The sequence below is a fragment of the Rhinoraja longicauda genome, chromosome 16 (genome assembly GCF_053455715.1).
Source record: "Rhinoraja longicauda isolate Sanriku21f chromosome 16, sRhiLon1.1, whole genome shotgun sequence".
Classification (NCBI taxonomy): domain Eukaryota; kingdom Metazoa; phylum Chordata; class Chondrichthyes; order Rajiformes; family Arhynchobatidae; genus Rhinoraja; species Rhinoraja longicauda.
The window spans coordinates 20,074,420-20,101,370 of record NC_135968.1 but is presented as its reverse complement, the minus strand read 5'-3'; the positions used below and the strand labels follow the sequence as shown (position 1 = coordinate 20,101,370).

At 43.5% G+C, this 26,951-nt stretch overlaps 1 protein-coding gene across 2 annotated transcripts in view; it reads left to right on the top strand.

Moving 5' to 3' along the window:
* sufu (suppressor of fused homolog (Drosophila)) overlaps positions 1 to 5,056 on the top strand; it is a 73,975-nt gene extending 68,919 nt beyond the window's left edge. For both annotated transcript variants that reach the window (XM_078413378.1, XM_078413377.1), the window contains one exon: positions 1,956 to 5,056. In XM_078413378.1, the coding sequence (XP_078269504.1) occupies positions 1,956 to 2,045 (90 nt within the window). In that variant the 3' untranslated portion in view covers positions 2,046 to 5,056. The remainder of the gene's footprint in view (positions 1 to 1,955) is intronic.
* Positions 5,057 to 26,951: the final 21,895 nt, after the last annotated feature.

Here is a 26,951-nt window from a genome sequence, read left to right as displayed (position 1 = left end):
CACTGCCAGAGTGTGGCCCAGTGCAAATTGGAGGAACAGCACCTCCTATTTTGCTTGGGTAGCTTACACCCCAGCGGTATGAACATTGACTTCTCTAACTTCAAATAGCCCTTGCTTTCCCTCTCTCTCCATCCCCTCCCCCTTCCCAGTTCTCCCACCAGTCTTACTGTCTCCAACTACATTCTAGTGTAGTTGGAGTGGGCGGGGATGTCCCGCCCACTCCCCTGACATCAGTCTGAAGAACTCCCAATACGTCACCCACTCCTTCTCTCCAGGGATGCTGCCTATGAGTTACTCCAACATTTTGTGTCTGCCTTCTGTTCCTGAGAATTGTTTCAAAACCCAGGCTGTTCAATTGTCTCAAATGAATACAAAATGGAAGGTAGACACAAAATGCTGGAGAAGGAATGGGTGACGTTTTGGGTCGAGACCCTTCTTCATGAGTTTAATTAATACAAAATGGTCTTTTGTGTCCGTAAAATTGTTCATATGTATAGGGTGTCCATAAATCAGGCAGTTGTAACCCCATCAAGGGAGGGCCTTGATGCTAGATGATTTCAAAATGAATTAGGCAATCAATGAAAAATGTAGAGGAAGAAAGATTGGGAGGCGAGGGGGATGGATAGGGGTGTAAAGAGAGAGAGGGAGAAAACAAATGAAGAACATTTAAGCAAGTTGAAGTTTAAAATGTGCCAATATATGATGGAATTTTTGCACATTCAAAAATATAATAGTTCGGTATTTGCTAATCAACATCAAGTCTCAATTCCTTGAGGGTGGGTTGAAGTTGACCAACAAACATTATCCTATTATAATTTTTTTTAATGCACTTACACTGTTAGATTACTTGATAATGCAAGTTAAATTGGGTAATTATTATTATTATTTTTTAATTTTAATTTTTTTAATTTTTGAAAAGCATATGTACAAATAGAAATAAGAAAAAACACATTTGTTACAAAGTTCTTACATAGCTTCAATTTTTAAATTTTTGAAGAGAGAAAGTAAAAAAAAAAAAAAAAAACTATAAACTTGGGGAGAGAGAATAAGAGGGTTAATAAAAAAAAATAATAAAAAAAAGGATCTAACAATAAAAATTAAAGGGAGTAGATCCGGGAGACAATAACCACAGTTGTACATCCAACCCCTAACTCAAGTTTCAACTTTTAATTTAAATTTTTTTATTTTAGTCCTGTGCCAAACCCATTTACTTTTCTAAAAATTCAATAAATGGAGACCATATTTTTAAAAATAACTCAGGTTTGTCGATTAAGGCAAACCTTATTTTTTCCAAATGCAGGGTCTCTGTCATTTCCATAGTCCACATTTTAATTGTGGGGGTTATTGGTTTTTTCCAAAATTTAAGTATTAATTTTTTCGCAGTTATTAGACTGTAATCAAGAAAATGTACCTGACTTACTGTAAAATTTGTAGTATGTTCTGATAATCCTAATATAATTAATTTTGGGTCCATATCTAATTTTTTATTAATAACTTTAGAAACTATTTTAAAAATCTCCAACCAGAAGTTTTGCATTTTTATACAAGTTACGAAAATATGAGTTAAATTAGCTTCTTGAAATTGACATTTATCACAAATAGGAGAGATACTAGGAAAAATCCTATTTAATTTCGTCTTCGAATAATGTAATCTATGTATTATTTTAAATTGTATTAAGGAATGTCTAGTATTCAATGAACATTGATGTATATGTTGTAAGCTTTCATCCCATATATCTTGCATTATAAATTGATTCAATTCGTCCTCCCATGCTCGTCTATAAGATTCTGATGACGGAATGTCAGTGTCAAGGAGAGTATTGTAAATAAAGGATATTAATTTATTTGAATTATAATATCGATTCAGGCATACATCAAGTGTTTCTGGACCGGGTAATTATTATGTAAGCATAAGTTCTGGGTTTTATCGCTGACTATATTTTTAACTTTTGCAGGTGAAACTGCCAAAGGAGTACAGCTGGCCAGAGAAAAAACTGAAAATTACAATTTTACCTGAATCAGCATTTGACAGTCCTCTGCAGTAGCTAAGAATACCAAGATTAAATGTTATCTATGTAAAAATACCTTGCCTTTATGTTCCACTACTAAACTTGCAAAAATAATTTTGCAGTACATAATAGTTATATAAAGGATGGCTACCTAGATATTATAGTTTAAAACTGCATTAAAAAGTCACGCTAATGTTAAATCCATTCCAATTAAACTGGGACTTGTGTATTTTAGTTCACCGTACCTATTATATTAAAGACTAGTATGGGAGGGGAGTGAGAAATTCAGTTGCACGTAGTATTTTTATAGCTTATTGATGACTTAAGTGCTGATCAAGTACTGCTTGTCTAAAATTGTATGTATCCCATTGATGTGTGTGTGGATCATTGCCAAAGATGAGTTCCACAGCAGGTGACCTATTTTGGGGTATTTTCAAATTTATTATACTTTTGTACAATTTTATTACAGTCTTTTCACCAGAGGATTGATTCCTTTTCAATCAAAGTAGAGTTGGATAGTAAATATGAAGGGAATTTGATGGAGCAAGCGGGTGAAAAGGGAGATGTTTGGACACTTGATTAACTTTTTCCTTTCATGTTAGTGGTAAATCAACTTTATAATCATCTCTCTGTTTAAAGATACTTTTGCTTAATGCATGAAATGATAGATTTTTAAAATTAATTATTAGGAGTTCCATTTTTTAAATGTGTTATTTCACTTTCCCTACACCATTGGATCATAGCCTCTAACAGGACAGAAAGGAGCACATCTGCAATATTCCTACCTTTCATTAATGCATTCCAGATCTTTTCAAACTGTATTAAATAAATTCCCCTAACCTCAATGATGATTCTTTGGACGTTACCTTAATTCTAAATCCTGCAGTTACAAATCTTTCCTCCTGGAAACACATTGTGATTATTTTTTAACATCAACCATTAAATCCCCCCCCTTAGTTTTCTCAGACCAATTTTCTCTAGCCTCTCTTCAGAGCTGATGTCTCTGGGGTTTTATTCTAGTATATTTGCTCAGGTCTCCTCTCAAGTTCTTGATGTTCTTCCAAAAGTCTTGTGTCTGTTCTGAACACCACTTAAACTGGGGACTAACTAGTTATTTATAAAAGCTTTGCATTAGCAAGATTTCACTTTTTGAAGTGATTGGGAATTGTATGGACAAGGGAGGAGATTTTTTGCTAGCAATATATGTATTATTAATCCATGGATTGGTCAGCATCTGTTGCTGATTAATTACCTCAAGATGATAGTGATCAGCCATCTCCTTAAACTGCAATCTCCACTGTGAAGCTGCTTTTGATGTGTTGGGGAGTGAAGTCTAGGACTTTAAACTAGGAATGGGGAATACTCTCCCTACTTGGAAGGGGGAGAAAAAATGTAACGGTTGCTGTTGTTCCCAAGCCCTACCGTCTATTTTTGCTTTCAAATGTTCATAATTTACAGGAGCAGAATTAGGCTATTCGGCCCATCAAGCCTACTCCACCATTCAATCATGGCTGATCTATCTTTCCCTCTCAACTTCATTCTCCGGCCTTCTCCCTATAACCATTGACACCCATACCAATCAAGAATTGTCAATCTCTGCCTTAAAAATATCCATTGACTTGGCCTCCACAGACTTTTGTGGCAATGAATTCCACAGATTCACCACCCTCTGACTAAAGAAATTCCTCCTCATCTCTCTTCTAAAGGTATGTCCTTTTGATCTGAGGCTATGACCTCTGGTCCTAGACTCTCCCACTAATGGAAATATCCTCTCTATCCAGGCCTTTCACTATTAACAAATACGGAGGTTATTGGTTGGGAGATCCTATTGACGCATTTGGCAAGTTGCTGCAATGCATCTTACAGATTGTATATATTGTACTTGCAATTCAATTGTGATGCAGGGAGTGAATGTTTTAAGGTGGTGGATGTTGATTGAGAATGTAACCATTTACTCTGGATTGTCTTGGGGTTTTTGAGCGTTATTAGAGGTGCACCTATCCAGGCAGGTACTCGCACTCCTTGTTCCTTCTACATGGTCAAAAGACTGTAGATTCAGAGGCTGCATCATGAAAGTGCACGTAAACACTGACTTGCTGGCCGCCATTTCTGTAAATTATCGAACTCTTTAAAAATACACTTTTTTAACTTGTATGAAATGCATAAATAAGTAATCATCGGGAAAATTGTCAGGACACAAGTGTTAATGGAAATTAATGTCTGGATCACTTTTAAATGTAATAATTTAAAGAGGATGTTGCCTTGAATAACCGTAAATGACAAAAGCCTTTATATTTATACAGGTTGATCCATTAGATGACCATTGTTTGAGCATCTGTTTTAACAGCTGTCCTGAACAAAATAACTTAGAGCAGTCATGATGTTGTTATGCTCTATTCTAGGAACTGATTTACTCCATGTCCAGTCTTTTTAAGATTAGGTTTATGATGCAAAGTCCAGTAATGCCATCTGGATTCAAACATGATTGTTCCAAATTAGTAACTAAGAATTAATAACTCTAATTTTGCTACCAATGTCATCCAGGTGGTTTAAAAAAAAAAGATTTATATTTAACATGTTTGCTAACATTAATGGATAAAGCCTGACTCTATTCTGCCACTGAAATGGTTAATGCCAGAACTTGTGGCAGATTAGTTAAAAGTACGAGACTTCAATTCATTACACTAGTAGCTTGCAATTGGCATTCTAGGTGAACATTTTTGTAGTTCATCTCTTGTGTGCAGTGTTTTGTTTTGCATAGAATCTTGACGCAGGACAGATTTGATCGAGGAACCCCGCAGAACTGCAGTGTAATCCATTGTTTTTAGATACTTTTAAGATGCTTCGTTTTAGATACCTTTTTTTAATGAAAATTACTAGCAGAAGTGTCTTAATGTTTTATTGTAGTTGCCTAATGTAAATTTTTTCTACCCTGTGTGTGCAGTGCAGCTTGGCTTGCACTTTTGTAATATTTTTGTGAATCACTAAACTATTCCATCAGTAATCTGTGCATTAAATAATTTACTTGATAATTCAAGCTGTTTAATTTGTTTTTGTGTGCAATGATCCATTTATCTGAAAATAAAGGTTTATTCTATGTAACTACATACCACACTGTTCTTGCTTCCCGAATACTTACAATGGACAAACAGACCTCCTAACGCTTCCGAATTTGGCGGAAAGTTTCTGCTTTCTTATTTCATTTCCGCCATTCCGATTTTGCCTCACCTTTTTCTGCAAAACACATGCCCCGCCGCTGGCCCCGCCCCGCCGGGCCTCGGCTTGCCGAGCCTGTCCTTGGCTCGCTGGGCCAGGCCTCGTCTCACCGCTCGCAGGGCCGGGCCTCGCCTCGCCGCATAGCGTAAGGCCCGTTGGTGTTGAGAGGGGGTGGAGTGGGTGAATGTGTTGGGGTGGAGGGGAGTGGGGGCGGAGGAAGGGAGGGGAAGGGGGGAGTGGAGTGGGGGGGAAGGAGGGGGGTGAGGGTGGGAGGAGGGGAGTAGGGGGGAAGGGGTGGGGTAGACATGGACCGTTGTGTTTTGCTGTTGAAGACCAGTGGAGCAAGTATGTCTTTAATTAAATTAGGTATGTGCAGTTTTAAATGAAACTTTCTTCATAACTTAGTCATACATTTTATGACCATTGTTCTTTTATTCAATACCAACAGAATTGGGATGTGGAAGGAAAAAGCATAATAGAAAAAACAAAACAAAATAATTTTTTCTTTGTTGTTAAAAGGCTTTCTGTTCAATAACCTTTCTATAAATAGCAGAATATACTCATGATAGGCCTGACATTGTACATGTAGTCCAAGAACTACAGACTGTTGGAAATAATAATCGTTTTTCACATATGAATGTTGCGCAACGCATATGCGTATTTGGCGTGCATGCTATTTCTTGCTGAAAATTTGCATTTCGCGCCATATTATGAATTTTGATGTAAAATTCTGAATTTTGGACATCAAATTTATGAATTTGTAAAATCAAATGTTGGGAGGTCTGGACAAAGAGAGTTTGTGTTTTATCTATAGAGTTGGAACTTGCACCACTATTGAGAAAGAAATCTAGTTCTGTATTTTTCAGCGGTCAAGACTTTAGAGATATAGCAAGGAAACAGACCCTTTGGCCCACCACATCTGCACCATCCTGCGATTAGTCCGTACACTAGCACTATCCTACACACTAGGGACAATTTACAATTTACAGAAGTCAAATAATCTACAAACCTGCATGTCTTTAGAGTGTGGGAGGAAACCGGAGCACCCGGTGAAAATCCATGCGGTCAAAGGGAGGGTGTACAAACTCCGTATAGACAGCACCTGTAGTCAGGATCGAACCCGGGTCTCTGGCACTGCAAGGCAGCAATTCTACTGCCGCACCATTACAGTGCAACCCTCGGGCTATTTTTTCTGAGCAGTTTGTAATATAGTTCCCTCTGAAATTACTCTCAGGAGAAATGCATGACCAAATCTATTTTCTCTATTCACATGGTGTTACTCAGGCAAGTAAATCTCAACATTGAATAGTACTTGCAAAACTTAGAAGTCTGTATCTAAACCGTCACTTCTCATTGGCACCAAGTAACTGTCCTTTGTCAGTTAATACTTCAGATGCACTCTGGTATAATTTGGCTAATTTGTGCTCAGCTTGTAAAGTAGTTGAAACCAGAAACAAACTCTCCTCCAGATATTGTGTAGGAGAGTTGTATCTCTAAAGTCTTGACCGCTGAAAAATTGTGCTGTAGATTGTGCTGTATCTCTAAAGTCTTGACCGCTGAAAAATACAGAACTAGATTTCTTTCCCAATAACTTTAATTTATATGCTGTAACTGTAATTCTTTTTTTGCACAATCCGCAGGCATTGCCACTTTCATTTCACTGCACATCGTGTATGTGTATATGACAAATAAACTTGACTTGACCTGAAACGTCGCCCATCCTTTTTCTCCAGACATGCTGCCTTACCCGCTGAGTTACACCAGCACTGTATGTCTATCTTAGGTTTGGGACTGATCACCCAAGTTCACAAGTATTCGCCTTCTAAAGGACATTCACTTTAAATACAGTAAAACTCTGATTTAGCACACTTTGGATTTTGATAATGAGGTATATATTTTTTAAACGATATTGTATTACAAATTTCCCCCTGAATCTGGGAAGTTTGATGGTAGCACAGGATAAGAGATTCTGGTCAGTTGAAAAAGAGCATTGGATATTGGGTGCTGGTGAGACAGTCGGGAGTGAAGGTAATTGGAAGATGGGAACTGAACCTCTGGGTTGGACGGAGTTTGCGAGCCACACCGAAGCATCTGGATATTTAAATGGTCATACAGTAGAATATCATAAAAATCATTATACTATGTAAAATTGTTTCATAGTGATTAAAATGTTTTCAACCCTATTCAACAGCTTCACATGGCTCAAAATATCTTTGAACATGTTGCAAGTTAAACATTTACAAGGAATGAATTCCAAAGATTTGTCAGTCAATGCAAAATTAATCTCTGTTTAGTTTATTATCAAGTGGACCGTATAGTGAAAAACTATTATTGTTTATTAATCAGTCAGCAGAAAGACAATACATGTTCTCTTTAACTTGTATTTTTGAGACTAAAGGCCAACCACACTTAAACCACCGAATGTTCCTCTTTTGTTGGCTTTGGTAAAGATTTAGTCTTAGTGTAGGATAGTGCTGGTGTGGTGGTGGTGGTCGATGCAATGGTGGCATTTAAGAAACTTTGGATAGGTACATAGATATGCAGGGAATGGAGGGTATATGGATTATGTGCAAACAGATAAGGTTTGGTCTTGGGATCATGTTCAGCATATACATTGTGGGCTGAAGAGCCTGCTCCTGTGCTGTACTGTCCTGTTATTTATTACTCCATATTTCAAGCAGTTGATGGTGAGATGGTCCAAAATTGTAGTGGATTCCATGAGGAATTACTTGTACGTGCACACAATAGGAGAGGTTAGGAATTGCCTTCTAAAACAGCTGCAGTTGCTGAGTCAGTTTCTGGGTGCAACCTTTCCCTCTGAAGCCTGCTGCTTCTACATCAGCCAGACCCTTGGCAAAGAAACTGCCATTCTGACCCCAGATTTGCATTGAGACCTTGTTAAACAATATTCTTGGGCTTGCTTACCAGATGTCAAACACAGCAAGGGAATCGAATATCTGAATGTTCCCAACATTCACAAATATTTAAGAAACATTAAATTGTTAAATTGAAAACAGAGCACATTTGGCTTTGATAAATCTTATTGTCTTATGCACAAACAGAGTGAAGTAGAGATACCATGAACCATCACAGGCGCAAAGAACCAAACACCCAAAAACATCAATTATGCACAAATTAGAAATAAAATTTCTAAAAGTTCATAAGTTACAGGAGCAGAATTAGGCCATTTGATCCATCAAGTCTACTCCACCATTCAATCGTGGCTGATCTATCTTTCCCTCTCAACCCCATTCTCCTGCCTTCTCCCCGTAACTCCTGACACCCTTACGAATCAAGAATTTGTCAATCCCCGCCTTAAAAATATCCATTGACTTGTCCTCCGCAGCCATCTGTTACAATGAATTCCACAGATTCACCACCATCTGACTAAAGAAATTTCTCATCTTTTTAAAGGTACATCCTTTTATTCTGAGGCTATGGCTCAGAAATTGAAAGACTGCAAGTAAAAGCAACTGCAACAAGCGGTGCGTGCTTGAAGGGTTAAATGGCCTTCTCCTGCACCTATTTTCTATTAGTGCACAACAGAATTAAAAAAATATATAACTCCATGGTGTTGCAAGAGGTGTCCATAGTGTTCCATTATCGAGGAAGGATTAATGTTGTGTATGTTGGTTCATGAACTTGACACTTGTAGGAATGTACTTGTTCCTGAACCTGGTGATGTGGGACTCCATGCTTCTGTATCTCCTACCCGATGGTAGTAGTGCAAAGAGTTAAAAAAAATACACTAGGAAGCAATCATATCAATAAATAGAAAAGTGAAACAAAAGCTTGCATTAAATGCTGACAGCTATTTCTTCCTGTTGTAATCCATAAACCTGTTGAATCTTGGTCTAACAATATAACAGTTTAAGAATAAGGTAGGCCATTTTGGACTGAGATGAAGAAAAACGGTTTCACCCAGGGAGTTGTGAATCTGGAATTCTCTGCCACAGAAGGCAGTGGAGGCCAATTCACTGGATGTTTTCATGAGAGAATTAGATTTAGCTCTTGGGGCTAAAGGAATCAAGGGATACGGGGAAAAAGCAGGAACGGGGTACTGATTTTAGATGATCATATTGAATGGCAGTGCTGGCTCGAAGGGCTGAATGGCCTGTCCCTGCATTTTTTTTCTACAACAAATCTGTGGCATCATCCTCGGTGCTGGGAAATCTGCTCGCCCCACTGATCCATGAATCACGCTGTTGTCTTTCGATGGCTAATGGCTGTTTTGAAGCTTGGAACTTCTGACTTAACTTGGAGGTCCTGAACTCTACCTAGTTATATAGGTAACAGCTGACATTTACAAGTCACTATGCTATCCTAATAGATTTCTGTGTGCTGGATTATGGACGATGTCATTTTTGGAGTTGGGTCACAAATAAATCACAGTTCATTGAATGGCAGAATTAGTTCAAGAGGATAAATATCTTTGACAGGGCATTTGCAGGCAAAAACCTTGTGCTGTTCATGCCCACAAAAAATATTGGCTCAGTTTACTGTTACCGATGCACCTAACCACATCTTGAGATCTTCATGGCTAAGGTTTGGCTTCAATAATGTTGGGGACCTCAGGAGTCGGTTCAGCTACACCCTTGATTTAGCACATTGCTTGGTCAGGCGTTTCATGGCAAAAGTGGAAAATTAAGCCTTATGTTTTAGGATTAGCCACATATTCCTTTGCATCATCTTCCTCCATGACCTCCACCTCTTTCCCAATAATTCATTACATCCTGTTAGCCAGCTGCTTAGTCCTCAGATTCAAAGCTTGTAAATCTGACATAGACAAAAATCCAGAACCTTGTTTACACAACCTAGACCATCTCTACTTGTATCTCAGCTCCCCCCTCAACCTCCAATAAAACCCTTTTACATACCCTGCACATAGCTGACATATTCAAACGCTTGTCCCAACCCGGTCATTCTTCCTCCTCCCACTCCCTTGGGCAGAAGATACAGAAGCTTGAAAGCGTGTACCACCAGACTCGGGATCAGCTTCTTCTGCTCTGTGATCAGGTTGCTGAACAGTCCTCCCACAAGCTAGGGTACTGGCTGATTCACCTCTTCCCCATTGAGGACATTGGATTATGTCTATGGAAATGCTGCACTACATTACTGAGAACTATATTCTGCACTCTGTATTTGACTTGAATGTATCTATGTATACTATTTCCTGAATTGAATGAACAGCATGCAAAACAAAGCTTTTCACTGTATCTTGGTGACAATAATAAACCAACTTAACCTAATTTGGAAACCACCACAAAAGCTCTTGCAGCAGCATATTTACTAATCTTTTCTATTACCCACCAATCTCCAACCTCCATTCTCCACACTTCGTGAAACCAACCTTCTCAAACTCTACCATGTGAATTGTGTCCTGTCCTAACCTCATTCTCCTGCCTTCTCCCCATAACCTCTGACACCCGTACAAATCAAGAATCTATATATTTCTGCCTTAAATATATCCACTGACTTTGCCTCCATTGCCTTCTGTGGCAAAGAATTCCACAGATTCACCACCCTCTGACTAAAGAAATTCCTCCTCTGGTGGGGAAGATGCTGGAGTCAATTATAAAAGAAGAAATTGCTGAGCATTTGGATAGCAGTAACGGGATCATTCCGAGTCAGCATGGATTTACGAAGGGGAAATCATGCTTGACAAATCTACTGGAATTTTTTGAGGATGTAACTAGGAAAATTGACAGGGGAGAGTCAGTGGATGTGGTGTACCTCGACTTTCAGAAAGCCTTCGACAAGGTCCCACATAGGAGATTAGTGGGCAAAATTAGGGCACATGGTATTGGGGGTAGGGTACTGACATGGATAGAAAATTGGTTGACAGACAGAAAGCAAAGAGTGGGGATAAATGGGGCCCTTTCGGAATGGCAGGCAGTGACCAGTGGGGTACCGCAAGGTTCGGTGCTGGGACCCCAGCTATTTACAATATACATTAATGACTTAGACGAAGGGATTAAAAGTACCTTTAGCAAATTTGCAGATGATACTAAGTTGGGGGGTAGTGTGAATTGTGAGGAAGATGCAATAAGGCTGCAGGGTGACTTGGACAGGTTGTGTGAGTGGGCGGATACATGGCAGATGCAGTTTAATGTAGATAAGTGTGAGGTTATTCACTTTGGAAGTAAGAATAGAAAGGCAGATTATTATCTGAATGGTGTCAAGTTAGGAGGAGGGGGAGTTCAACGAGATCTGGGTGTCCTAGTGCATCAGTCAATGAAAGGAAGCATACAGGTACAGCAGGCAGTAAAGAAAGCCAATGGAATGTTGGCCTTCATAACAAGAGGAGTTGAGTTCGGAGCAAAGAGGTCCTTTTACAGTTGTACCGGGCCCTGGTGAGACCGCACCTGGAGTACTGTGTGCAGTTTTGGTCTCCAAATTTGAGGAAGGATATTCTTGCTATGGAGGGCGTGCAGCGTAGGTTCACTAGGTTAATTCCCGGAATGGCGGGACTGTCGTATGTTGAAAGGCTGGAGCGATTGGGCTTGTATACACTGGAATTTAGAAGGATGAGGGGGGATCTTATTGAAACATATAAGATAATTAGGGGATTGGACACATTAGAGGCAGGAAACATGTTCCCAATGTTGGGGGAGTCCAGAACAAGGGGCCACAGTTTAAGAATAAGGGGTAGGCCATTTATAACGGAGATGAGGAAGAACTTTTTCAGTCAGAGAGTGGTGAAGGTGTGGAATTCTCTGCCTCAGAGGGCAGTGGAGGCCAGTTCGTTGGATGCTTTCAAGAGAGAGCTGGATAGAGCTCTTAAGGATAGCGGAGTGAGGGGGTATGGGGAGAAGGCAGGAACGGGGTACTGATTGAGAGTGATCAGCCATGATCGCATTGAATGGCGGTGCTGGCTCGAGGGGCTGAATGGCCGACTCCTGCACCTATTGTCTATTGTCTATTGTCAACTCCTCCTTAAAAGAATGTCCTTTAATTCTGAGGCTATGACCTCTAGTCCTAGACTCCCCCACTAGTGAAGACATTCTCTCCACATCCATTCTATCCAAGCCTTTCACTATTCTGTACGTTTCAATGAGGTTCCCCCCTCATTCTTCTAAAACTCCAGCGAGTATAGGCCGAGTGCCGTCAAACGCTCATCATATGTTAACTTACTCATTCCTGGGATCATTCTGGTAAACCTCGTCTGAGCCAGTACATTCTTCCTCAGATATGGTGCCCAAAATTGCTCACAATATTCCAAATGCGGCCTGACCAGCACCTTAGAGCCTCTGGACCCTCAACCTCCGACGCTCCAGAGAAACATTTCCTTTGACTCTGATCTCCTTTTGTTCCAACTTCTCGATAAACCCTTCTGCTTGAGTTCTACATTCTCTCTCCGAAACACTTCCTGCCTTTTGCAACCCCGTCTCCTGAAATTCAAACAATTAGATCACAAAATATATTCTTCTTCTTTGGAATAATTGGCAAATCCTGCAATTGGGGAAGGCGTCTTGATTTATTGCATGTTTCTGCGATAACTCATAATGAAAGTCGTGGTCGTTACCTAGACTGTAACTTTCATTAAATATCCGTTTTAAATTGCAACACTATTTTCTGTTTCCTGAGGCTAGGCAGGTAATGGAGATAAATTAGTGATAAAGGTTTATTCTGCTCAAGGTATTTGACCAGGATGAATTGGAATTATAAAACGTAAAAGCAAATTCTGCACATTGTGCAAATAAATAATTAATGTGGACAATGCGGCCGCACCTAAAAGCAAAGCTGAAGCCTGCATCGATTCAGTGAGGAAGCTCCCTTTTGAGTTATGCAAAATCAGGCTTTGGTGACACTGGAATAGCTTCGAGTTGCAACTAACCCAGGATGTCTCAAGATGGAGAATGTCAAAAAGCATTCATTTAACGAGTGTTGATGTTGATCCTGTTCACGTTAAATTGAAGCGAGAATATCAATGTGCTGTGCCGCTGGGGAGGCTGCTGGTTTGTGCCTGCACCTCTCTGCACAGCGAGCCCTTGATCATAGTCACGGTAACCGGGGCGGCCTCACTTATGGGCTGCTATCCATCTCGACACTGAGTGGTACTCGAGCTGAGACAGACCCACAACAGGGACCAAAAAGGCCAAACCCACGTAACCGCTAAAGCCCGGCAAAGTGCTCCAGCAAACATCTATAAAGGGAGGCCTTAAAATCGAAAACTATTCAATATTATAGCCAAGCAAAACAGGGCTTCTGCACGGTGTTGTAATGAGCCTGAAACGTCAGCATTCCTTCTTGCATTAAGAACCACTGTAACAGTGCACTTGTCAGGAGGATGCTGGCTTTACATTGAAAGGACTTGCCTTTGCTGTCAAAATATGCTCAAATGATGGGGCAAGCTATTTGCATTTTCTGTGGGATGTTTTTTTTAAGGCTGTAAAAAATAGATTGAGATTCCTGTAATAGAATTATGGTGATTTATTAAATATTCAGTATCCCACACCAAAATGTACAGAGCAGGGAATATATACAGAAGTGAAACACATTCAGCAAGTAAATTAGATTTTCCATTATAATCCATCAAGCTTTAATGGTAAGACATTAATGGATAAATTATGGACATGTTTATCAGCAATATTATGTTTGTAAAGAAATTCCAAATGTATTGAATAGGAATTGAAAATACTATTCTGGCTCCCGTGGCCAGCACTAGTGGATAAATCATTAATCAACGGATATTGTAGTTGATGACTTAATGCAGTGGCTTGAAACTGTACTGTTGCTGTCTAAGTGTTTTGCTAAGTATGGCAGTCAGTATTGCTCTCACCTTTGCAAGCTCTGGAATTAATGCTATATGTCAGCTCAGGAATAAAGTGTGATGTTTATGTAAAAACCCACTGGGTCTATCTACAGTATGTTCTTCAGGGAAGGAAGGGAGCTAGCCATCCCTGGGTTGAATCTAAAGGCATTTCAAGACTCAGACAGCACCTTCCAAACCCATGCCCGATAGCAACTTTAGACGAGATATGGCGTGGAAACGAGCTCTTCGACCCACCAAGTCCATGCTGAACAGTGATCACCCATCCCGTACACTAGCATTATCCTGCACACTAAGGACAATTAGCCTACAAACCTGCAAGTCTTTGAGATGTGGGGGGAAACCAGAGCACCCGGAGGAAACCCACGCAGTCACTGGGAGAACGTACAAACTCTGTACAGAGTACAGACAGCACCCGTACTCAGGATCGAACCCGGGTCTCTGGTGCTGTAAGATAGCAACTCTACCGCTGACTCACCGTGCTGCTGGAAGGATAAGGGCAGTGAAAGCATGGGAACACCACCACTTGGAAGTTGACACCATGCCCACTTGGAAATGTATCGCCGTTCCTTCATTATTACCAAGTCACAATCATGGAATTCTTTCCAAAACAGTAATGTGGTTGTACCATATGTCAAGGGCTGCAGTGGTCCAAGAAGGCAGCTCACCATCACAAACTGAAGGGCCTCTGAGAATGCATAATTAAACGCTGACTCAGCCTGTGAAGCCCACGCCTGTTGACTGAATATATTTTTTTTTAAATCCAGATGGCAATTAATCTATATGATCAATTGGATAAGCAATGGGGTTGGGTCAGAAAATCCTCTTTGATTTATTCTGTCATCCTAAAATGATGGTTGATCTGATCTTGGCCTTCACTTTACGCCTGATTCAAGTTGCCATTTGTCTCCCTACAGTCCAAAGTTGTCCCTGTCTCAGCCTTGAGTACATTTGATGTTTCAGCCTCCACAGCTAATCCTTGGGAAATCTTAAATAGAATTATTGAGTCATAGTATCATACAGTGTGGAAACAGGCCCTTTGCCCCAACTTGCCCACACTGACCAACATGTTCCATCTACACTAGACCCACCTACCTGCACTTGGCCCATATCCCTCGAAACCTGTCCTATCCATGTACCAGTCTAAATGTTTCTGAAACATTACGATAGTACATACCTCAACTACCTCCTCCAGTAGCTCGTTCCATACAGTCACCACCATTAGTGTACAAAAGTTACCCCTCAGGTTCCCGTTAATACTTTCCCTCTCACCTTAAACCTATGTCCTCTGGTTCTCGATTCCCCTACTCTGGACAAAAGACTGTGTGTTTACCCAATCTATTCCTCTCATGATTTTGTACATTTTGATTTTAAGATCCCCCCTCATTCTCCTGTTCTCCAAGGAATGGAATCCTAGCCTGCTCAACCTTAAGTCCTGGCAACATCCTCATAAATCTTCTCTGAACCTTTTCCAGCTTGACAACATCTTTCTTATAACATAGTGCCCAAAGGTGAACGCAATACTCGAAATGTGGCCTCACCAATGTCTTATATAACTGCAACATAACCTCCCAATTTCTATACTCAATTATCATGGTTGATATCCTACATTCATGCCACCCGTAACCCAAATGACTCACTTTTCTGGAATTCTAGGTTCTCCCACAGGAAGAAACATTCTCTCACCCTGTTAAGCCACCTCAGAAATAAGGAGACTGGGACTGTATACAGTCTTTCAATTGTGGTCTTACCAACATCCTGTGCAGTTGTAGCAATACTTCCTTAATTATGCACGCCATTCCCCATCATTGATGGAAACTTCCCATTTGCCTTCCTAATTTCTTGACGTACATAAACATTAACTTCCTGTATTTCGTGTACATGGATCATTAGTTCCCTCAGTACAAGAACAATCTGTTGGTCACTTATTATTATCACGCTCCCCTATTCTTCCCTATTCCCTATTCTTCCAAACTGGTTGATCTTACATTCTCAGTAATTACCACCCTGAGTCAAAGCATGCAAAAATAATGTGTAGGAAAGAACTGCAGATGCTGGTTTATACTGAAGATAGACATAAAGTGCTGGAGTAACTCAGTGGGTCAGGCAGCATCTCTGGAGAAAAAGGATGGGTGCTGTTTTGTGTCCTATCTACACTGGTCCCACCTGTCTGCGTTTGGCCCATATCCCTCTAAACCTGTCCGATCCAACTACCTGCCTAAATGTTTCTTAAACATTGTGATACTACCCGCCTCAACTACCTCCTCCGGCAGCTCGCTCCATGCACCCACCATCCTCTGTGTGAAAAAGTTGCTCCTCAGGTTCCTATTAAACTTTACCCCCTCGTCTTAAACCTATGTCTTCTGGTTCTCAATTCCCCTATTCTGGGCAAGAAACTTGGGTTTACCCGATCAATTCCTCACATGATTTTGTACACCTGCATAAGATCACCCCTCATCCTCCTCCTCTCCCTCATAATACTGGAACCACTAACACAACAACACTGTCGGAGCACCATCATTGCAAGAAACTGCAGTGATCCAAAATGTGCTCTGCACCGTCACAAGGGGAGTGCAGCGTAATAAAGGGCCGGCCACACCAAAGGTTCCTTTTCAAACTTTGGCCTCATTGCTCCACAATGCCTTCATTTTCCATCCTGGCTACATTGATTCACACTCACCCTGTGAGTTCAGTTTAGAAATGACAGACACGCTGTTATCACATGAGGCTGAATTACTTCCATAAACCCATACTGACTACCTTTGCTATCAAATATTTTCTGCCTGATTTTGTATAACTACACAGTTGTCTAGCTTTAAGGTGGGAGGAGTAAAGTTTGAAGGACACGTGTGATACAATATTTTTACAAAGTTTGGTGACAATTATTGCAAATATACAAATATTGAATGTAGGGGAGGGTACAGTGGATGGGGTCTACATAGATTTTAGTAAGGCATTTGATAAAGTCCCTCATTGTAGGGTGATCCAAATGATTAAAATGCACGGGATTAACAGTGATTTGGTTATAATGATTCAGAACGGGCTTACCTATAGAAGTCAGAGGATCGTGGTGGAAGGTCAATATTCAGGCTGGAGGTCTGTGACCAGTGGTATTCCGCAGGGATCTGTGCTGGCAATCTCTGTTGTGTGTGACATACATAAATGACTTGAACATAATCATAAACGGGTTGGTTAGTAAGTTTGCAGATGACACCAAGTTTGCTGAGATCGTGGACTGTGAGGAAGGCTGTCAAAACAGTGGGATATAGATCAGTTACAGAAATGGATGCAGAAATGGCAGATGGAATTTAATCTGAACAAGTGTGAGGAGTTGCACTTTGAGAGGTCAAATGTAGTGTGAAAATATACAATTAATGGCCTGACCCTCAACAGCATTGATGTACACGGGAATCTTAGGGTCCAAGTCCATAGCACTCTGAAAGTGGCAACACATGTAGAAAGTGGTAAAGAAGGCATATGGAATGCTTGCCATCTTAGGTCAAGACGTTGAGTGTAAGGGTCAGGGTGTCATGATGCAGTTCTATAGGACTTTGGTTGGGTCACATTTGGAGTATTGTGTGCAGTTCTGGTCGCCCCATTACAGGAAGGATGTGGAGGCTTTGGAAAGAGTGCAGAGGAGGTTTACCAGAATATTGCCTAGATTAGGGGGATATTTTAAACAGGGAGAGTTTGGACAGACTTGGATTGTTTTCTCTGGAATGCCGAAAGTTGCGGGAAGAGCTGATAAAAGTATATAAAATTATGAGAGAGATAAATAGGGTAGATAGTCAGAACCATTTTCCCAGGAGGGAAAAATCAAATACTAGAGGGCACAGCTTTAAGGTGAGAGAGGCAAAGTTTAAAGGAGATGTGCGGGGAGACTTTCTTACACAGAATGTGGTGGGTGCCTGGAATGTGCTGCTGGGTTGGCGGTTGAGGCAGATACGATGATGGCATTTAAGAGGCATTTGGTTAGGCACATGGATATGCAGGGAATGGAGAGATATGGATTATGCACAGATAGACACGAGTTACTCGGCATCATGATCGCCATGGACATTGCGAGCCTAAGGGCCTGTTCCTGTGCGGTACTGTTCTATGTTATAATGTGCAAGAAAATCCTGGCTCAAAGACATGCCATGAAATGTGATAGCGGGAAGTGACCGTTTGCGGACAGGATGTCCATGTAGATCTAAGATTTTCTACCTTAGGTTTTGAATCGCAGAGATGGCGAGAATCTACACTGATCTTCTGGAGAGTTTGACTTACCAGATTTGCCCATCATTGATCTTTGTTGCCTGTTGTTCAGTCAGGTTGCTAGTCATTCCCGTGTACCAGCATGGGATGCCTAGGACTGAGTTTTATGGTGAGTTATCACTTCACTCTGGTCAGAGGTCTCTTGAAAGCATTTTGTCAAATGCCTTTTTAAAAAATCAAGTCACAGCACCTGTCACATTTATCGATACTGATATATCATCAGTAAAAGTGGTTTTTGCTATTTTAAAATTTATATGCTGACTTAGAATTATTGTCTTTCAGCAGAGCACAGGAATAGGCTCTGTGGTCCACAATGTCTGTGCCAAACATGATGCCAAGATAAACTAACCTCATCTGCCTGCACATGATCCGTATCCCTCTGTTCTCAGCATGTCCATGTAAAAGCCTCTTAAATGCCACAATCATATCTAACTCCACCACCGCCCCTGACAGTTCCAGGCACCCACTACCCTACGTGTAAAAACAACTTGCCTTCCACATCTCCTTCAAACTTTGCCCCTCTCACCTTAAAGCTGTGCCCTCTAGTCTTTAACATTTCCTTCCTGGAAAAAAATGGTTTTGACTGTCTCTCCTCTCTACGTTGTTATTTTCCTCACAATCTAGCTCAGATGTTACTGTGCTAAAGTAACAGAACCATAATTTTTCAAGATTATACAATTGGACTTTTTCCCCTCCAAACAATCTGGTTTAAAACTATAATTTAAGATGGAACACAAAATCACCGTTTTTCATTTGCTCAATGTTTTTGGATCCTTTCCACCAGTTCCTGGAATCTAGTGATTTTGAAACCGGTTTTAATTGACTGTTTTATGAGTATGCTGATTTAATGTGTAATCTAAACTATAAAAGGGATAGACACTCTCCTGCTGTGAAAACAGTTTAAAAGAATTACTTCAGCAATTTTGATTTCATTGTTTCTCCTCTCTGATGTTGCATAGTGCTATATTTGTACTTCAATAACTTCCCAGTCATTGCCACCCCCTCTCTACACTGCGGAACTCCCCACCAGCCTGCCATTTAGTTTCTGTTTTAATTTGCTAAAACTGTACTTTGCAAGAAAGGGCACATCATCCCATGATGACTGCCTCAAACATGGGTGCCAAGTTAAATTAACATCTCCCAACATTTCCTGCATATCCATGTGCCTACACAGTCATAGGGTCATACAGCAAGGAAACAAGCCCTTCAGCCCAACTTGTCCATGCCAACCAAGATGCCACATCTACACTTGTCCCACCTGCCCACGTTTGGCCCAAATGCCTCTAACCCTATCCTATCCATGTACCTGTCTAAATGTTTCTTAAATGTTGCGATAGTACCTGCCTCAACTACCTCTTAGGTAGCTTGTTCCATACACGCATCACCCTTTGTGTAAAACCCTCAGGTTCCTATAAAAAAATTCCCCCTCTCCTTAAACCTATGTCCTCTGGTTCTCGATTCACCTACACTGGGCAAAAGATTCTGTGCGTTTACCTGTGCGTTCCTCTCATGATTTTTTACACCTCTATAAGATCACCTCTCATCCTCCTGCGTTCCAAGGAATGAAGCCCTAGCCTGCTCAACCTCCCCCTATAGCTCAGTTCCTCGAGTCCTGGCAACATTCTGGTAAATTGTCTCTAAACCCTTTCAACCTTGACAACATTTTTCCTATAACATGGTGACCAAAACTGAGCACAGTACTCTAAGTGTGGTCTCACCAACGTCTCATATAACTTATGAAACATATTCTCCTTCACCACCCTGTCAACTCCTTTGTCAGAACAATATCTTCTCGTTCTCAACGTAAACATCAGTTTCCACGCATTGCCGGTGGACTGTGGTATAAATAGACCGATAGCTGGCAGCGAGGTGCAAACGTTTAGGCTCATGAGTCCCGTGTTTGCTGAAAGTCTGGGTGGAAACGGTGAGATGGTTCCCACAATTAAATTACTGGCCTCTTAATTCCAGCGTGACAGTTTTTAAGATAGGTGAAGATCAGGACTTGCATTTGTTCTTCATTTGACGAAAACCCAAAAACTTTCTTCATTAATAATTAACAGCGTCTGGAAGCATCTCGAATGCTATAATTGATAAGTAGGACCAAATAGTTAATTCCGGACATTAATTTTAATTTGACTTCCTTTTCAGTCTAACATCAGAGGAAGTCGATTACGTCGAGTAAGTGAATTTCTTCAGTCTACTGCTAATGGAGATCTGCATCACAATTCTTCACTTAAAATTTCCCTTGATGTGCATCATCCCTACATGTGATGTAGCTAGGAGTTAAAAATCCCAACCTGTTTAACATCTTGTAACTGTGAACGCCACAACAAATATTGTGTAAATAGGTCAAAGGTAAATTTGTGAGCATCACATCAATGACACACACACCAAAATTTCATCTTCATCTTCATTGAGAGAATCTTTTTACTCCCTGAGGTGGAGGTAGAAAAATCCTAGGGCAAGTGCTCCAGGGTAGCTGGCATGAAGGTTAGCTAATAAATCAAATTCAATAAAATCAGTCATCTGACTTTTATCCCATTGCTATTTGTAAGAATTTTCGAGTTTAGAGTTTAAAGAGATACAGAGGGCTCTTCAGCCCACTGAGTCCACACCGAAGAGCAATCACCGTATACTAGCACTATCATACACACTAGGGACATTTTACAATTTTGTTTTTACCAAAGCCAATTAACCTACAAACCTGTACATCTTTGGAGTGTGGGAAGAAATTGGAGCGCCCGGCGGAAAACCCAAGCGGTCACAAGGAGAACGTACAAACTCTGTACTGACAGCACCCATGGTCAGGATCAAACCTGGGTCTCTGGCACTGTAAGGCAGTAACTCTACCGCTGTGCCACTGTACCTCGGGACAACTTGCTGTGCTGAAATTGATATTAAATAATTGACCACAACTCGGAAAGCACTTAGTGGAGACTTCCTGAGGTTGTGAGAGGCACCAAGTAATTGCCAGGCAGCTTTTCTTTCCTCCGGGTCATCGACTGAGATGTTGACTGTAGGGATGAAAAGTGGGAAAGGGCTAATTAACACTGAGTGTATCACAGTCAGCCTGGTCGTAGGCATATGGGCATTCACTGATACTTGTTATCTCGTGGTACTATGATGGATTATGGCAGCTGGTGACTGACCGATGGGTGGAATTGAACCTGAAACTTCTCTGGTTTAGTTGAGTTTAGAGATACAACATGGAGACAGGCCCCTCGGCCGACCAATTCTGCATCAACTAACGATCACCTGTGGATTACTTCTATCCGACACACTAGAGACAATTTGCAGACGCTAGTTAACCTACAAACCCACATGTCTTTGGAAGGAAACTGAAGCTCCCGGAGGAAACCCACAGTCACGGGGAATGTACAAACTCAGGACAAGCAGCGTCCGTAGTCAGGATCAAACAAGGGTCTCTGGCGCTGTAAGGCACCAACTCTATTGCTGTGCCACTGTGCCACCCCCAATTTAATATATGGTTCTGAGATAAGGGATATATCAGATATTCAACTGATAAGAACAGATACTACACTTGGTCTGTAGGGTTCAGAACATCATACACAATTGAGACTAGGCATATTAGGAGGAAAGAGATGGCATTTAGTGCTCCCACTGCCTTCATCCTAAATGTTTATTGGTAGATTTGAAGGTCTCAAAAGCTGCAGCGTGGACATTGTCCAGAGAGGTGACCCAAGAGATTGCAGATGCTAGATGCTTGAGCAAAAAAAAAAAACTCTGAAGGAACTCAGCGGGTCAGGCAGAAACTGTGGAGGGAAATGGACAGGAAATGGTCCCGACCCGAAACATCAAGTGTGCTTTTCCCTCCAGAGATGCGGTCTGACCTGCTGAATTCTTCCAGCACTTTGTTTTTTCCTCATTGACATTTTAGTTTTAGTTTTATTTTAGTTTTGTTTATTATTGTCACGTATACCAAGGTACAGTGAAAAACCATTTGGTTGCGTGCTATCCAGTCAGTGGAAAGACTATATTGTAGCGACCATAGGGATTGGTCCTGAGAGTCGAACCCTCGGATTGGCCAGCAAGGTCACATGTTGGTGCGACCATAGGGATTGGTCCTGAGAGTCGAACCCGCTGATTGGCCAGCTAGGTCAGGTGGTGGTTTTGGGGCCCAAAAACCAGGCAGTGGGAAGAGAACTTCGATGTGAACAGTTTGAGTTAATGGTTGTCTGTAATCTCGTTTGTTATCCTTTGTAATTGAATATTGCTGCCGCAATAAACTTCTTTAACAAAGTACAAGCCTCCAGACTCGCCATATTGGTGACCCCGACGTGATCTAGCCGATCATCTACCATGGAGGGACAAGACGCACCTTCTTTGGTTCTAACGCCCGACGTATCGCAGCTAAACGCGGTCAGCGTTCATCTTCCTCCGTTTTGGGCGCATCAACCACAACTTTGGTTTGCCCATGCTGAAGCTCAGTTCCACCTGAGAAACATCTCGGTGGATGAGACAAAGTATTATTACCTGGTCAGCGCTCTACCGCCTGAGACGTCCGCGCGGGTGATGCAGTTCATCACCTCTCCTCCTGCAGACGGCAAGTACGAGGCGCTGAAGGTACTCTTGCTTCGAACCTTCGGATTCAGTAGGCATGATCGAGCTGAGAGGCTTATGCACCTGCCGGATCTTGGAGATCGGCTGCCGTCCGTCCTCATGGCCGAAATGTTGGCGCTGGCAGGTGAGCACATGTATTGCCTCATGTTCGAGCAGGCATTCCGAGAGCAACTTCCAGAAGATGTTAGGCTTATGCTCACGGATTGTTCTTTTAAGGACCCCTTGGCATATGTGGAGAAAGCCGATGCGCTCATGGCGTCCAAATCGAAAAAACACAGTTCGATCAACAGGGTCTCGGCACCATTAGGCAGCCCGCAGCGGCACCAAGATGGCGCCGCGACTCCCGCCATTTCTTCAAAACCCCGCCAAAAAGATCCGCACAAGCGCGGCTGGTGTTATTATCATCTGCGATGGGATGGAGAAGCCCGCAACTGCCGCTCACCTTGCACCTTCTCAGGAAATGCCTCGGCCGATCGTACATAGAGGCGGTTGCGATTGGCCAGAACTGACGCCTCTACGTCCGAGATCGATTCACGGACACAGAATTCTTGGTCGACACGGGAGCCATAGTCAGCATCGTGCCACCGACCGACCTCGAAGCTCAATCGGGTAAGAGATGGCCTACCCTCATCGCGGTTAACGGTAGCCCCATCCGCACGTATGGTACGCGGGCAATGTCTCTGGCTTTCGGCACCCGCACGTACGAATGGTCGTTTATCGTCGCGGAAGTCGGTCAGGCGATCCTGGGCGCAGATTTCCTCTGGGCCTTTTCGCTAGTTATCGATGTCCGAGGTAAAGGCCTTCGACCCTCCGCTAGCAGCGATGAGCCCGCTGCTCCACCGCCGGCCACCCCGCCCAGCCCAACTGTCCAGGCCGTTGTCGCGGCCTCCGACCTGTATGCTGCGGTCCTGGCTGAGTTTCCGGAGCTGCTCGTTCAGCGTTTCGACGTCCCTTTTGCCCGGCACGGCGTTGTCCATCACATTCCCACCGAGGGGCCCCCCGTTTTCGCTCAGGCCCGGAGGTTGCCGCCGAACAAACTGGTGGTGGCGCGTGCAGAATTCCAGAAGATGGAATGAATGGGCATTGTCCGTCGGTCCGACAGCCCGTGGGCCTCTCCGTTGCATATGGTCTCCAAAGCATCTGGGGGGTGGAGACTATGTGGAGATTACCGACGCCTTAACGCCGTCACCACGGCAGATCGCTACCCCATACCGCACATCCAGGATTTCTCGTCTGGGCTGGAAGGTGCCATGATATTTTCCAAAATTGATTTGGTGCGGGGATACCACCAGATTCCTGTGCGTCAGGAAGACATTCCAAAGACTGCCACGATCACTCCGTTCAGGTTGATCGAATGGTTGCGTATGCCTTTCGGTTTGAAGAACGCGGCACAGGCTTTCCAGCGGCTTATGGACCATGTTGGTCGGGATTTGTCTTTTGTTTTCATTTATTTGGATGATATCCTGGTCGCCAGTTGCTCGGAGCAGGAACACCTGGTCCATTTGCGGACCGTGTTCCGGCGGCTTTAAGACCACGGGCTCATCATCCACCCCTCCAAGTGTCAATTTGGCCTCCACTCTATTGATTTCTTAGGACACCGGATCACCTCTGCCGGCGCAACTCCTTTGCCCGAAAAAGTGGAGGCTGTCCATGCCTTCCCGCGACCCACCACAGTAAAGGGGTTGCAGGAGTTCGTGGGCATGGTGAATTTCTACCATAGGTTCGTACCGGCAGCGGCACAGGTCATGCGTCCGCTCTTCCAGTGTCTCGCAGGCAAACCTGTCGAGTTGGAGTGGTCCGCGGCCGCTGAGACGGCCTTTGAGGCAGCTAAAGTGGCTCTGGCAGATGCCACCATGCTCGTCCACCCAAGCGCCTCCGACCCCACGGCCCTGACGGTCGATGCGTCGGACGTGGCGGTGGGAGGGGTTTTGGAACAGCAGGTAGATGGCAGTTGGCAGCCCTTGGCGTTTTTCAGCCGACAGGTTAATCCGGCTGAGCTGAAGTATAGCGCCTTTGACCGAGAGCTTCTGGCTCTCTATTTAGCTGTCCGCCACTTTAGGTATTTTCTGGAAGGCCGCCCATTTGTGGCCTTTACGGACCACAAACCATTGACTTTTGCTTTTTCGAAAGTGTCCGACCCATGGTCGGCCCGCCAGCAGCGGCACCTGACTGCCATCTCAGAGTTTACTACCGATGTCCAACACGTCGCGGGTAAGCTTAATGCCGTTGTTGATGCCCTGTCCCGGCCAGCCATTTCCCCAATTTCAGCGATGGAGTGCGAGGTGGATTTCCATGAGCTTGCGGAGGCACAGCGCCTGGCAGACACTGCCTCAGCATACCAGTCCACCACTTCGGGGTTGAAATTGGCCCAAGTGGCTTGCGGGCCAACGGGTACAAAAGTCTGGTGTGATGTTTCCCTTCCCCGCCCTAGGCCGGTGGTGCCGACCGCCCTTCAGCGTCGGGTGTTTGATGCCATTCATGGGCTGGCGCACCCGTCCATCCGCTCCACCTCTGCCTTAGTGGCCGCTAGGTTTGTGTGGCATGGCCTGCGGAAACAAGTAGCTGCTTGGGCCCGTTCCTGTGTTCCCTGCCAGACCGCTAAAGATCACCGGCATGTCCAACCTCCGGTGCAGGAGTTTGCAGTCCCTGCGGTCCGTTTTTTTCATATTCACGTTGATTTAGTTGGGCCTTTACCTTCCTCCAGGGGCTACACTCACCTACTCATGGTGGTTGACCGATTTACCCGTTGGCCGGAGGCCTTCCCGTTGTCCGACACCTCCGCCGCCCCTTGTGCCCGGGCCCTGGCCCTCCATTGGGTGGCCCGTTTCGGTGTTCCGTCCGTCATTACCACCGACCGGGGGTCCCAGTTCACCTCTGCCCTTTGGGCTACGCTTGCGGAGCTGTACGGTTCCCGGTTGCAGCAGACCACGGTGTACCACCCGCAGGCTAATGGGCTCGTGGAGAGGTTTCACAGGCAACTTAAGGCGGCCCTCAGTGCGCGGCTGGACGGCCCTGACTGGGTAGACCAGCTCCCCTGGGTCCTTTTGGGCATCCGTACTGCTCCTAAGCAGGATCTCGGAACTTCGTCCGCGGAACTGGTATATGGCTCGCCACTCACAGTGCCTGGGGATTTCCTTCCGGAGTCCTCTGGTCAGCAGCACTCGGTTCTGTCGGTTTTAGCATCCCTCCGGGCGCGAGTGGGTTCCCTGGCTCCGGTTCCTACTTCACGTCACGGGTGTTCCATGGTGCACGAACCGCCTGCCTTGAAGGACTGAATTTGTGTTTCTGCGTAGAGATGCCCATCGTTCCCCGTTGCAGAGGGTCTATGAAGCACCGTTCTGCGTGTTGTGTAAAGGGACAGTCACCTTCACCTTGGATGTTGGGGGCAGGAGTGAGCTCGTCTCTGTGTCCAGACTCAAACCTGCACACTTGGATCAGGACCGCCCTGTCCTGGTCGGCCAACCGCCTCGGCCGGGCCGTCCTCCTGCAATTCCACCTGATCCGGGACCCCCTGCTCCTGTGGTTCCTGCAGCCCCTCTCCTTACTCGTTCTGGTCGCGAAATCCGGCTCCCTGCTAGGTTCCGTACCTCGGGTTCTGGGGGGGGGGGGGGTCATGTAGCGACCATAGGGATTGGTCCTGAGAGTCGAACCCTCGGATTGGCCAGCAAGGTCACATGGTGGTGCGACCATAGGGATTGGTCCTGAGAGTCGAACCCGCTGATTGGCCAGCTAGGTCAGGTGGTGGTTTTAGGGCCCAAAAACCAGGCAGTGGGAAGAGAACTTTGATGTGAACAGTTTGAGTTAATGGTTGTCTGTAATCTCATTTGTTATCCTTTGTAATTGAATATTGCTGCCGCAATAAACTTCTTTAACAAAGCACAAGCCTCCAGACTCGCCATAATATATGATTGCATACATAGATGCTGGATAAAGGAATAACGGTTAGTGTAAGATAAAGTCCAGTAAAGTCTAATTAAAGATAGTCAGAAAGTCTCTAATAGGGTGGATGGGAGGTCAGCACTACTCTCTAGTTGGTGATAGGACGGATCAGTTGCCTGATAACAGCAGGGAAGAAACTGTCCCTGAAACTGGAGGTGTGCATTTTCACACTTCTA